The 12,632-nt window shown below is 59.5% G+C and overlaps 2 protein-coding genes across 8 annotated transcripts in view; both read right to left on the bottom strand.

Moving 5' to 3' along the window:
- Positions 1-4,614, bottom strand: part of INTS1 (integrator complex subunit 1) — a 30,414-nt gene extending 25,800 nt beyond the window's left edge. For both annotated transcript variants that reach the window (XM_075767119.1, XM_075767120.1), the window contains exons 1-9: positions 4,491-4,614; positions 4,095-4,385; positions 3,318-3,514; positions 2,943-3,080; positions 1,805-1,964; positions 1,351-1,456; positions 877-1,063; positions 604-749; positions 156-297 (exon numbers count right to left, since the gene is read on the bottom strand). In XM_075767119.1, the coding sequence (XP_075623234.1) occupies positions 156-297; positions 604-749; positions 877-1,063; positions 1,351-1,456; positions 1,805-1,964; positions 2,943-3,080; positions 3,318-3,514; positions 4,095-4,385; positions 4,491-4,548 (1,425 nt within the window). In that variant the 5' untranslated portion in view covers positions 4,549-4,614. The remainder of the gene's footprint in view (positions 1-155; positions 298-603; positions 750-876; positions 1,064-1,350; positions 1,457-1,804; positions 1,965-2,942; positions 3,081-3,317; positions 3,515-4,094; positions 4,386-4,490) is intronic.
- Positions 4,615-5,069: 455 nt separating this feature from the next.
- Positions 5,070-12,632, bottom strand: part of LOC104631565 (alpha glucosidase) — a 15,541-nt gene continuing 7,978 nt past the window's right edge. For 5 of the 6 annotated variants that reach the window (XM_075768029.1, XM_075768028.1, XM_075768027.1 and 2 more), the window contains 16 exons: positions 12,047-12,143; positions 10,864-10,983; positions 10,481-10,599; positions 10,278-10,409; positions 9,410-9,520; positions 8,510-8,623; positions 8,260-8,344; positions 7,777-7,894; positions 7,291-7,424; positions 7,017-7,168; positions 6,669-6,817; positions 6,437-6,578; positions 6,139-6,237; positions 5,848-6,012; positions 5,629-5,775; positions 5,070-5,412 (listed from right to left, as the gene is read on the bottom strand). In XM_075768029.1, the coding sequence (XP_075624144.1) occupies positions 5,350-5,412; positions 5,629-5,775; positions 5,848-6,012; positions 6,139-6,237; positions 6,437-6,578; positions 6,669-6,817; positions 7,017-7,168; positions 7,291-7,424; positions 7,777-7,894; positions 8,260-8,344; positions 8,510-8,623; positions 9,410-9,520; positions 10,278-10,409; positions 10,481-10,599; positions 10,864-10,983; positions 12,047-12,143 (1,947 nt within the window). In that variant the 3' untranslated portion in view covers positions 5,070-5,349. Of the gene's footprint in view, positions 5,413-5,628; positions 5,776-5,847; positions 6,238-6,436; positions 6,579-6,668; positions 6,818-7,016; positions 7,169-7,290; positions 7,425-7,776; positions 7,895-8,259; positions 8,345-8,509; positions 8,624-9,409; positions 9,521-10,277; positions 10,410-10,480; positions 10,600-10,863; positions 10,984-12,046; positions 12,144-12,632 lie in introns of all 6 variants that reach the window. The other variant, XM_075768026.1, reaches the window with a different exon arrangement.

The following is a 12,632-nucleotide window of genomic DNA, read 5'->3' as shown; positions in this document are numbered from 1 at the left end:
ATTTATTCCTAACAAGTGCAATTATAAAATTTCAAAACAATTTGATACAGGTCACACAGTTGTCTGTGAAAAGATTTTATGCAAGCCTCAATTCAACCAAATCTCTCAGGTGGGGTTCTGGGATCACTGTCAGTCCCACAAGACACCATGCCTACCTTCGGAGCTTGCTCTGAGCTATGCTGCAGAACAGTATACAGGATCTGCATGTTGTTGGGGTTTCTTGCATTCGATAGTTCGTTGAAAATCACAAACTTAATTGTAGTGCCCAGGTTATCCCTGTGCGCATTGAGCAGCTCTCTGCAAGAGAGGACCAGAGGTTTCAGAGCTGAGGTTTCACTGCAGCTAGACCCACTGTTCTGATTTCTCTTTAAAGCATTCAACACACAAAAGCAAAGAGAATGGAGCAACACGTATGTCCAGCAATATCAAAGGATTACTGAAAGACTTCCAGGCCAATGAAACTCATTTAAATGTTACACAGAACACCCCACGGTCCAAGCCGGTATTTGAAACCACTATGCAGAGAGACTGAGACTGTCAAAGCCCTGGGCACATCTTCCAGAGTGCTTTCTCCTCCTGTCACAGACCCGGCCACTCACTCACCTGACACACAGCATGTAGTGGTTGAGAAGGACTTTTGGCTTGAGACGAATTTTGATCAGGTTGGAGATAACTTCCATGTCCTCTGAGCTGTGGGTGTTGCAGTTCATACAGACTGACATCAGCAAGTCCTGAGCTGGCTTGGTCAACTGCAGAGGAAGAGCAGAAAGGCTACAGCCACTTGCTGTCACAGATCAGGAATGTAACTGGTGGCCCTCCTGGCTGGATTCCAGACCAGGTCCAGAAGAATTGTGCTTCAACAGCTTCCATCCTTACCTTTGGATTCTGCAGCCACATCTCCAGCCTCTGCACAGCCATCTGCCGCACCTCTTTGTAGCCACAGGTTGCTGTCAGTAGTCGAAGGAGGTTCCTGGAGACATTGTCCATTGGCTGGCGCCGGTTGAGTTGGTCTCGCAGCATGTCTAGGACATATTCCTCTACGCTCTCTGCAAGGTCCTCATACCTGGGCCACACAAACTGCATTTTATTCACTTCTACACAAGCCAGCATGGTCACACTTTGCTCTGCTCAGAGATCAGCAGCCTTTCTTGTTTGTGGTACGCATTACAAAGACACAAAATCTACTCTCTTCTCCTGGAATCAGTTTTATCTGATGCTCAGCATCCTCTAGCGAGTGCCATGGGACAGCTAGTGCAGAGAGTGCGAGCTCCCTGCTGCAGCACTGTAGGGATGGGCGAGCACAGACAGATCTGCCACATGGCTGCGTTAGGAGAGGAAGAGGCACTGTACCTGGGCATGAGCTGGCCCTCCTGCTCTGGGCTCATTTTCTCCTCTGCAATCAGCAGCTCACTCTGGCTGTCTTCCTCCTCTGTCATGGAAGGGTGTGGGCTACTGCCTAGGAGAGACCAGCAGGCAGCACACTTCACGAGACAAGTCCTCTTTCTAGAGATCACTCACTCATGCTCTTATGTGTTCAGCATCTTTCAAGGATCCCCTTCAGCAACACTGAAGGAGGCCACAACTAGCCGCTTCCTCACACTGTATCACATACAGCCACATTCTCCAAGCCTCTTTCATTTCTAGGGGATGTTTGAGGACAGGCAGTGAAAGAGCCCCAAGGAGAGGAAAAGCAACACCTGGAACTCCAAGTCTGCACTGAGTGACTCAATCCACCCATCAATAAGCTCACCAGGCTCCATCCTCTCCCTACCCCTTTGTTCCTGCTTCCCAAACATCTTCTTACCAGCACTAAGGTCCCCTCCGCTACGTCCAACTTCCCCATGCAAGAGCATGCTCTTAGGAGGCATCTTGGTGTTAAAAGCTGTTTGGATGTTATCCACAAATGTCTTGCAGTGAGGGCTGTCCACCCAGATGCGCTCCCCAAGGGAGTCCTCAATGTAAACCTGCAGAAGAGAACACAAATGATGCTCAAGCCTTTTTTTTCCCCTTCACTGGTTAATCAAAGGAGTATTTGTGAGCTTCCCTGGTTTTAATTTATTTTTAATAAGATGCTGCAAAGTAGGAAACCAGCATAATGATTGCATGGATGAAAACCAGACCAGATTACTGCAGGCAAGTCACATAAGAGCAAAAGACCAAACTCTCACATCCCAAGCTCTACTGGGCACCAACCCTCCCAAGCAACAAAGCTGATTAAGCTTTAGCAAAGATTTGACAACAACTTCAATCACCAGAATATAGAAGCTAGTCTTTCAAAAGCTTAGTCTTTTTAAATTAATGGGCTGGTTTAATCCCTACAGACAAACTAGAAAGTAAGAAGTCTCTGTGACATGTATCAATACAGTGTTAAAGGCAGCTCAGAAAAGCGCAGGGACAAGGCAACAAAAGGCAAAGGAGGCCACAGCATTTCAAGAAGCAGTGAAGATTTTTCTTTAAAAAACGAAACAAACAATCAATAATGATTCTGGTTTTCTCCCTTGTCAATACAGCATGAGTCCAGTCTCCAATTTCTGCCTCCTCCAGCTGCATTCCCCACACTGGGCAATCGGCCACTGGATACCCCCTTCCCCTGCGGCAGGAATCACAGACTGGTTTGGGCTGGAAGGGACCTTACAGCCCATCCGGTCCCACCCCCTGCCACGGGCAGGGACACCCTCCACTAGCCCAGGTTGCCCAAAGCCCCATCCAACCTGGCCTTGAACACTGCCAGGGATGGGGCAGCCACAGCTTCTCTGGGCAACCTGTGCCGGTGCCTCACCTCCCTCACAGGGAGAAATTTCTTCCTACGTAAAGGATTTCTTCCTAATAAATCCTCTGCTGCCATCCTACCCCCACACACGCACGTTTCCCAACCCCAGCCGGTTTTACCCAGTGTGCCCACCACCGCCTCAAGCCAGCAGAAGCACCCTTGGTTCAACAACCTTGACAAAGATCTCCGGCCAGTTCTCGTCCTCTTCGTAAGCAGCCATGAGAAGGTTGCAGGCCAAGACAGACACCAGGCTGTTCCCTTTGGCTTTGAAATTGATGGAGGCATCTCTTCGGAGTAGGCTGCACAGTGCCTGGGATATCATCCACAAAAAAATAAGTTAAAAAAATAATCAAGTCATCTCACAGGAAACCATACAGAAGAGCTTTAGAAAAAGAAATATAAATTGCAGCAGCTTGCCACAGAGCTGTGGTATTTACAAAAACATGCAGATTATGCTTTGGCTTGAGAGCAACTGCAACTATGCTCGCAAGCTGGCAGCAACAATACGTCAGTAAGCCCAAGAGCCCTGATGCGGCACAGCCCTCACCTCGATAACCCCTTCAGTGGCAAATATGTTTGGTTTGATTTTTGCCAGGTACATTAGGCTCAGGTACAGCGTTGTATCAGGTTTGGCTCTGTTCATCTTCAGCTGCTTCACGGCTCCACACAGCACCCCCTCAATACGGTCGTCATTGCCTTCTGCCTCTGCTGCCTCAATTTCATCCAGCAGCACCGTGGGGACAACTGCAATCGTCAACACACAGGCATCAGTATTTACCCTCACGCAAAATAACCTGCCCCGAGATGCCAGCAGGGCTGGTCACCAGGAAAGCAAAGTGTGGACCAGCTCACCTTTAGCCCCTGCCATGGCATTTCCCTACCCAACTGCTATTAAAAATTCTGTTTCACACCTGACAACACCCCTCGATTATTTTTCGGTTGGTCTGTGCTAGAATACTCCTCCACAAATGCACCAAACACCAGGAAATGGAATGACACTTCAAAAAGCAAGCAACATTCAGATCCAGAGCCTACTACAGAAATATATGAATAAAATACCACAATCCAGACTCAAAGATCTCCTCCGGGAGTCTCTCAGATGCTGCTATTAAACAGCTCTCAGGATGAACACAACTCAGTGCCGGAGCAGAGGAGACAAAACGGTGACTTCAGCCCCGTACCCACCAGAGGAAACCCTTAGGGACAGCACGTAAACGTTAGCGTGGGGACTGCAAGAACGGCCCTGGGCAGGAGCCCCGGGGAAAGGCAGGCCGAGGTGTGCATCCCCGCTCGCCCCTCAGGCAGGAGCGCTGTGAGGCCTCACCTTCAATCGGGATGACGGACGGCTCCTTGATGGAGGGAGAAATGGCTCGCTTCTCCGCCACGGCCGCCTCAGCCAGGCGTCCCAGGGCGCTGAGGGGAGGCGTGGAGGAGAGCTTGGGCCGCTTGGTCAGGCCGGTCAGCCCCGCCGGGCCCGCTAAGGCGGCGGCCGCGTCCCGCTTGCGCTCGGAAGGCAGCCCGGGGGGCGCCGGCTTCAGCAGGGTGACGGCGGCCTTGCCCTCGCCGCTCTGCCCCTTGGAGCCCAGCGCGATGAAATCTCCCGGCGGCGGGTGCGCTGCAAGGGGACAGGGGACAGGCGTGACAGCACCGGCCCGCGGCGAACGGAACCCCCGGCCCCCCTCCCCGGGCGAGGCGGCCGCAGCAGCTCCCCGAGACTCACCGGAGGGCTTGGGCACGGCGCTGGGCCGCCGCACGGTGGCCGCCTTCGGCCGGTTCATGGTGCCGCTGCACGGAGGCCCCCGCGGACGGGCCGCCACCGCCGCCACCCGGAAACGGAAGTCCTCGGCCGCGCCCCGCCCCCGCGGCGGAAACGAAGGGCGGGGCCTCTCCCGCCGCCGGGCTGTTGAGCCAGAGCGGCACCTCCCGGCCCGCCGCAGAGACAGCGCCGCCTGGTGGCGGGAGGGCGCGGCGAGGCAGGCAGTGCTGCCCCCTAGCGGGCCGGAGTGGGCACTGCACCCCGGGGGGCCGGGGGGGGCGGGGGGGGGCGGGGGGGGGCCGAGGCCGCAGAGGGAATGGAGGGGCTGGGCTGGGGACTGGGGGGCTCTGGGGTCACAGAGGGGAGTCAAGGGGCTGGGGGGCTGGAACTGGGGGGGCTGGGCTGGGGGGCTGCACTCGGGGCTGAAACCGAACAGCTGCGACTGGGGGATGGAACCGGCAGGGCCGAGACCTGGGACAGAAATTGGGGACCCCCACGGCAGCCGCCCCCCCACACACACACCCCCACGTCACGCTCCCAGGACAAGCTCTCTACGTGCCTTTATTGCAGCAGGGACCACGGGCACCCACAGCTCGACCCACGCCGCCCACCCGGGACCACACGGGGGGCACCCGGCGGCCAAGGCCCCCCCTCCCCGTGCCCCCCGGCCCCGGCCGTGCTGGCGGGGCGGCTGCACAGCAGCGGGTGGCGGTGCCCAGCGCCCCTCCACGGCACCACCCTGGCCCTGAGGGACGGAGCATCCAGCGGCTCCCGGACGGGTGGTCTCAGCAAGGTGGGGGTGACCCCGCGGCCCCCCCCCCCCTCACAGCCACTGCAGGGAGAAGCCCTGGCTGAGGCTGAGGCCAAGGTCGCTCACGGTGAGAACCTGCAGGAGGAGAGGAGACATTTTGGGGTACGGTCTCGACGGGGGGGTGCAGAGCATCCTTTTCCCTACCCAGCTCAGCTGAGCTCTGCACCCCTGAACCCTGACATGGCGGAAGAGCCTCCCCGGAGTCCTCACCCACCTCCTCAGCCACCAACGCTGTGACAAGGGCTGGGGGAGGAGGGATGGAGACCCCCAGGATGGGGAGATGGGCTGTACCTGGTTTTTCAGGTAGGAGAAGGGCTTCTCCTGGCCGTTCAGGAGGACCTTGCTGGGCGGCTCCCGTACCCCAAAGATGCTCAGTGTGCCGATGGTGACCTCGGTGGCCTCGGTGCTGGCATGGAGGACGGTGGAGGTGAAGATGTTCTGTGGGGGGGGACAGCATGAGCTCAAGGTGCCACAGGACCCCCCACCCCTGCCCTCCCCGCCGCATCCCACCTGCGTGACGTTGAACACCAGGTAGGAGTAGCTGCCCCGCTCGAAGGTGTCCAGGCTCTCGCCGTCATCCCAGAAGAGGTCCCCCCAGGCGGTGGCACTTGAGGACAGAGCCACGATGAGGCGCAGGGGGTTCCCTTGGGTCGCCTCGCTGGTGGTCGCCGGTTTCTGAGGTTCAAAGACATGGGTGCTGTAGGGCTGTGAGCACCTGGGACAGGGGTCTGGGAGCTGAGGTGCTGGTGGGGACACACAGGCTCTGGACAGCCCCCGGAGAGGTGATGGGTGGGTGCTCACCTGGGTGGGCAGGATGGCACCCTCCCGGACGTGCAGGTTGAGGTGCTCCAGGGGAGCTGACATCTTTAGCATCTCCCCACTGCTGTTCACCGAGGAGCCCTGGGCAGACGGTGGGAGACACGGGTGTGAGGGGGTCAGGGGCATGGCGGGGGGCTTGGGCATGGGGCCAGGGAGCAGCCATCCCCACCCCTTCCTCCAATGGGGCTTGCAGGGCTCAGCCGCAGCTTCCCACCCGCAGCCCCGAGACGGTTGAGTGAGGACCACGTGGCCCCCAGCCGAGCACCACGGTGCTCCTCACCGTGTAGAAGTCGTACCACACGCCTCGGGGGACATAGCCCGTGACCGAGTCCACCCCGGGCTCCAGCACCGGTGTCACCAGCAGGCTCCGGCCCCACAGGAACTGCCTGTCCAGCCCCAAGGTGGCCACATCCCAGGGGAACCTGCGGCGGGATGGAGACGCTGCTCGGATCGGCTGCTTCTCTGCGCTCCAGCCAAAGCATCTCCCCAGCTCCCGGCAGGGATGCTCTTACTCAAAGAACAAGGGCCGGGCAACGGTGTCCCCTTGCAGGTGGGCACGGTGGAACAGCGTGTAGAGGAAGGGCAGGAGGGAGTAGCGGGTCAGCAGCACGTCCTTCATGGCCGTCCTCGCCGCGGGGCTGAACACCGTCGGGTCCTGGGCCTGGGGGAGACGCAAGGAGTCAGCGGGTGCCCCATCCCCATCCCCACCAGGCATCCCCGCTACCCCCTGCCTGCCCATATCCTGCATCCTGCATCCCCCATCCCACATCCCCCATCCCACATCCCACATCGCCCATCCCGCATCCCATATCCCGCATCCCACCCCTAGGATGCCTCCCACCGGGCACGCTGCCCTCGACCTTCTCGTTCTGGGTGTTGTGGTTGCGAGCAAAGGGGTAGAAGGCACCGAGCTGCATCCAGCGGGTGCACAGCTCCTCCGAGGTGCTGCCGGAGAAGCCGCAGATGTCCGCCCCGACCAGCGGGATGCCGAAGAGGCTGAAACTCAGCAGCCCTGAGGGCAGGGACGGTCAGCACGGCGCAGGGAGTTTTGGAGATGTCTCCGAACAAGCAGAAAGCTTGATGGAGTTGGGGGTGCGGGTAAGGGGGGGTCTGCACGCAGCCGGTGTCACCCACCTGGGATGGAGTAATACATGTCCTTCCACTGGCTCCGGTTGTCACCCAGCCAGTGCCCTGAGTACCGGCCCTGGCTGGGGAAGGTGGAGCGGGAGATGACGAAGGGGCGCTTCCCCCGGATCTGGATCAACGCGCTGGAAGACAATGGTGAGAGCCAGGAGCAGGAGGTGAGAGCAGCCCAGCACCAGGAGTTCTCCTCATCCCTCAGAAGTGCAGGGAGAGGTCCGGCCCCACCACAGTCCTGCAGCACCCAAGCGGTACAGGGAAGGCTCAGCGCCAGGACCGGCCTCATCCACCCATCCCTCCCAGAGCAGAGCTGGCTCCCCTCCTCTGTTGGGTTATTCCCATCCTGGAGGCTGTGAGCAGCCAGAGCATCTCCCCTTTGGGTCAGGCACTCAAATCCTTGTCCTCTTCCTACACAGCCCTGAGCAGCAGGATTTTGTCCCATCCCATGCCCAGGTCAGCAGGAAGCAGGGTGCTGGGTACCTCGCCGTGGCTCTGGCTTCCATCAGCCCGTAGAGGTTGTGGAGGTTGTAGTGCACCGAGGCTTTCTGCTTCGCCGAGGCACACACCGTCTTCGCAGAGAGGGAATCGCCCAGCACGGCTGCCAGGAGGGAGAGACCCCGTTGGGACGTGGCGGTGGGGGGGTGCAGGGGACGCGGACACCACCCCCCAACGCTTGCCGCCTCTGGGTCAGCCCTCCCGCGCACAGAAGCCAGCCATCGCGGCCAACCCAGCGCCAGTGGCTCAAGTAGATGGTCCCATCCTGCACCCTGACACGGCCCTGACAAGCGTGCAAGGCTTGAGCACAGATACCAGCACACACAAGTGGGGATGGAGACATTCAGGGTGTAAAACGGAGACATGATATCTCTTAAAAATGGTTTCCTCCCACAGCACTTGGCTGCCAGCAATCTCCAAGCACGCGGTACCTGCCAGCCCAGCCTTGTATTTCATCTCCCTCCTTACCCGGGGTGTACGGTGGGCTGTCGAGCTCTCCCGGGGGGCAGCCGTCTTCAGACCCATCCATGAAGTTGGACGGCTCATTCATGTCCTAAGCAATGAAAATTGCAGAGTGTTTTCAAGGGGGAGGTTTTGGGGATTAGCAGTGAAACCTGGAAAAGCTGCATTTGAGGGACAGACGGTCCTGCCAGGACACAAACTGGGTACGAGCCAAGCTGAAGGCCGGGAGGGACCCGGGGGGCAAGGAGGGACTCACGATCCAGAGGCCGTCGAAGGGCACGTGGGCATGGAAGCGCTGCAGGTTCTCCAGCCACCACCGGTGCGTGTCCGGGTTGGAGAAGTCTGCGAAGGCAGTGAAGCCGGGCCAGACCTGCGGGGACACCACAAAACCATGGGTTCAGCAGGCAGGCAGCTTGCGGGGGGCCACCGTGGGGAACAGGGTGCCACGGGGCTGTGAGCATGCTGAAGGACCCGGGGGTGAAATGGGCAATAAACCGGAAAATATTGGGTTTTGAGTACTGGATGCTGCACACACAGCATCCCTCCTGCCTCCGTGGTACCCGGGAGCCTCAGGGTGCTGGGGACCCCTCCGCAGCCGGGCGGGCAGCAGCAGCTGATGGAGCGGCTGCTCTGCCTCTGCTTGCACCCAGGGCATGGCAGGGAAGAGCTGTGATTTCTCTGCACTTTGCCTCACTCCAGGAATTTTGGCCAATTTGTTTTTCCCTGTTTTCAGGCTGCATTAAAAGCCCTGTCCTTGTAGATGGCGAGGGAGAGCCGGTGGGAGCAAATGGCTGGGAAAGGAGGGGACAAACCAGAGGGGGGGAACCACTGCAGATCCGGAGGCGCATGTCTGTTGCGGACAACCTTCCCTCACCCCAAAAAAGGGAAGGGAGAGAAATCAGATGACCGGCCTTGGGTAGCACCGCTGCCTCAGTTAAGCTCATATGACTTCCACGGGCTCCTCTGCCGGCGCAGGGGCTGGCTCCCGGGGCCGGTGGAGACGCCGGGAGGTGACACGCGAGGCCGAGGGCTGAGCCAGGCTCTGGCAATCATCCCGGAGAAGTTCCTCAGCCGCTTGGCTTTCCCTCCAGCACGAGGGACGAAATCCCAACCCTGCTATTGCACAACCCCGCAGGGCTGGGATTTCCCCCCTCACCTGCCCGATGAGCGGCTGCCCTTGGGTGGTGTTGAGGAACAAGCCCCGTTTCAAGCCTTCGTCGAAAGGCCAGTAGGAGCCGTGAGGGTTGGTGCTGCTGATGCCGGGATCCTGGGGATGGAGCAGAGGGTTAGCGCCTTTCCCGGCAGACCGTGGCCCCTTCCCCCTGCCAGGTCGGTGTGATTCAGAGATGACAACCCGGACGGGGTCAGCCAGAGCCCACACGCGGCGGCTGTTTCCCCCCAAGGGGAACAGAAACTTGCTTCAACACTTCCAGGCATATTTTCTAAAATGCCACTTCTGCAAGTCTCCAGGACCCGTTAGGGCGTTTTGGGGAGGGGGGGACAAATATAAGAAATCTTGCACTTATGCAAGAAACGTCAGGTCACAGCCAGGCTTGCGCTACAACAGGGAGGGAACCTGACCTTTCTGTCCCCAGGACCCCCGGTCCCCCCTGCCCCCAGCAAGCAGAACCCGCACCCCCTTTCCTCGCGGAGGGAAGAAGGGACATCACAGCCGGGTCACGAGATCCCAGCACTCGTGGGGATGTGGGGGCACCCAAGCCAAGCACCCACGAGTTAAACAGCCTGACCCACAGTTCCTCCATTCTTTTGCCCATGGGGGACAGGGGCATCCTTGTGCAGACAGCAGCACAGCACGAGAACCTGGCCTGTGGCTCCGCGGTCCCTGCATTCGGGGGGATTTCCAGTGGCAGTTCACAGCTGCCTGCCCAGCACTCGGGACCGACCTCAGATAAAAATCCCCGGGGCCGGGGATGATCAGCTGGGACCATGAGCGTCCCTTACACCTCTGCCTTGCATCCCAACTCTGCAGCAAAGACAGGACAGGGGGAGAGGAAGGGGAGTACCAAGATCATAACGTAGCGCTGCCCGTGTTTGTGGAGGTCTTCCACCAGCGAGGGGAGGGAGACAAACTTCTGGGGATCAAAGGTGAAGTCCCGGTACCCATCCATGTAATCGATGTCATTCCACTGTGCATCCTGCGGGACAGAGGCTCAGGGATGGGTACAGACAGAGTCCAGACCCCCTCTCCACGGGTCTGGGGGGTTACCTGGGGGATCTGGTAGTTCCTCATGGCTCTCACGGTCTGCCAGGTCTCATTGCTGGATCCGTAGCCCCAACGGCAGAGGTGAAAGCCGAGCGCCCAGAGGGGTGGCATGGCTGGGAAACCTGCAGCGGGAGAGCGGGAGCGCAGATGGAAGTGTCCCAAGATGACAGCAGCATCTCAAAAGGACGGGAGGGGACAGGGAGAAGGGGGAAAGGAAGTGACTGCTGCCCCCTGATGTGCTGGGAGGGCTGGGGATGGGATGGCTGGGGAACGCTAACCGCTCCCCAACCAGGAGGACTGGGGACCGTGGTGAAGCTGGGGTGAGACAGGGATGGGGGTGTGGGGAAGGTGCCCGCAGATGGCCACATCAGGGGGCAGGCACTTACCTATCACCTGCTGGTACTGCTGGATAACCATGTTGGGATCGGGCCCCAGGAAGATGTAAAAATCCAGCACCCCCCCGATGGTCCTCCAGGTCAGGCCCGGAGCAGGCTGCAGGGCCACCTCTTGGGGGGGGGGGGAAGAGAAAGAGACAGTGAGAACTGCGGAGCGACCCCCAGACCCCGACCCCCACGGTAGGAACCAGGCAGTGCCACAGGCAACACTCAGGCTCTGGCAGGGGAACAGGGAAAACCTTGCCTTGCGTTCAGCGGATGCTAAATGGGTGTCTAGAGGCTTAAATCATCACAGCCCAAGGAGATCACTAATTTACGTGGGGAGAGGGCTCGCTATGTTAAAAATGTGGTCTTTAAACCCAAAGCTGTGCCATTCTCCCAGCTTTCACTTCAAGACCAAGCACAAGCAGGGCTTTCCTTCACATCCTCCCCCAAAATCCCCTCCTAAGTGAACCAAGAACTACATGTACCAGTGAGCATGGGGGAGCAAGGGCTTTCCTGGAAAGGGCTTTTCACGCAAATGAGCCCTTGAACCTCAGCTCGGGTAGCAGCATCTCCCCCGTGCTCTCCCGGGAGCTCCTCCTCGGGAGCATCGCTGCAGTAAAGCCCAGCGCAGCTGGAGCTACGAGAGCCCCGGCGTGCACGGCATCATCCCAGCTGGCTGCAAGCGGCGGCTGCTGGGAGGGACGGGTGGTCGCCGGTGCCGTCCCCACGACGGCAGGAGCCCGCGGGAGCTGCTGCGTTATCAGCTGGCACACGCGGGCGGATCCCACGGCCGCAGCTGGCAGAGCACAGCTGGGAAGAGCGCGGGCGGCAGATGGCATCCCCGGCTGCGCCCCAGCCGCGCCATGCCGCTGGGCCTGGGGGCAAGGCCATTTTGGGCGGAGGGGGAGTGGGAATGGGCATGGACCTGCACGCGAGGGACTTGCTTTTCCGACGGCAACTCGGCAGCTGGGCGTGTGGTTAAACTGCTCGGCAGTTGCTAAAGAGCCTCGCCGTAGCCAGGAAACAGATGGCTACGCTCAATAACGGAGCCATCAAACCACATCTTTCCCTTTTACGGCTTCCTCTCGCCCCAAGTTCCCAAAGCGGCCGCTCCGGCAGCTCCCATCTGTCCCCACCTGCTGGGTCATCCTCCAGGCACAAGCCAGCCGGGGTCCCCTTGGTCACCTACCCATCGCGTTGCTGTTGAGGAGGAAAACCCCGTGAGCATCTCCGCCCTCCTCCATCAGCAGGTAGAAGGGGTGAGCGCCGTAGAGGTTGAACGATTCCTGCAAAGAGGAGGTGCCGGGTGAGAGAGCAGCTCCCAGGCAAAGCGGGAGAGCCCCGCGTCACTGGGGGCGAATAAACGGCCCCGAGTTGCATCTGCTGCCACCACCTAACCGGGCATCTGTCACCCTCCGTGGAGGACAAAGCGCGGGATGAGGATGGTTTCCAGAGCTGGCGCTGAAGGCCACGGGAGGCTGCTTCTCCCTCACAGCTCAGGGGCTGCTGCTGAGCTGGGCTGGCCGAGGGGGGAACATCCTGCCTCGCTGCAACCTGTTGCACGAGTGGCAGGGTGGAGCGGAAAACACCCGGGGCCCTCGGAGTGCCAAGAGCATTTTGCAATTGCTTTGAAATCCTCCCCAGCACATATTTGCCCGTCAGCTTCGACCACCCCCTGCCTGTCCCAGTGCTGCTGCCCACCCCCTGCCATGTTTTCCCAGGGTTTGTCCAATGCATTGAGGAGCGGTACCCCCATCCTCGCCCCCTGCACCCCT

Source organism: Balearica regulorum, chromosome 15, assembly GCF_011004875.1.
Source record: "Balearica regulorum gibbericeps isolate bBalReg1 chromosome 15, bBalReg1.pri, whole genome shotgun sequence".
Classification (NCBI taxonomy): domain Eukaryota; kingdom Metazoa; phylum Chordata; class Aves; order Gruiformes; family Gruidae; genus Balearica; species Balearica regulorum.
Note: the sequence above shows the minus strand (reverse complement) of the source record. Positions and strands in the feature narration are given on the sequence as shown.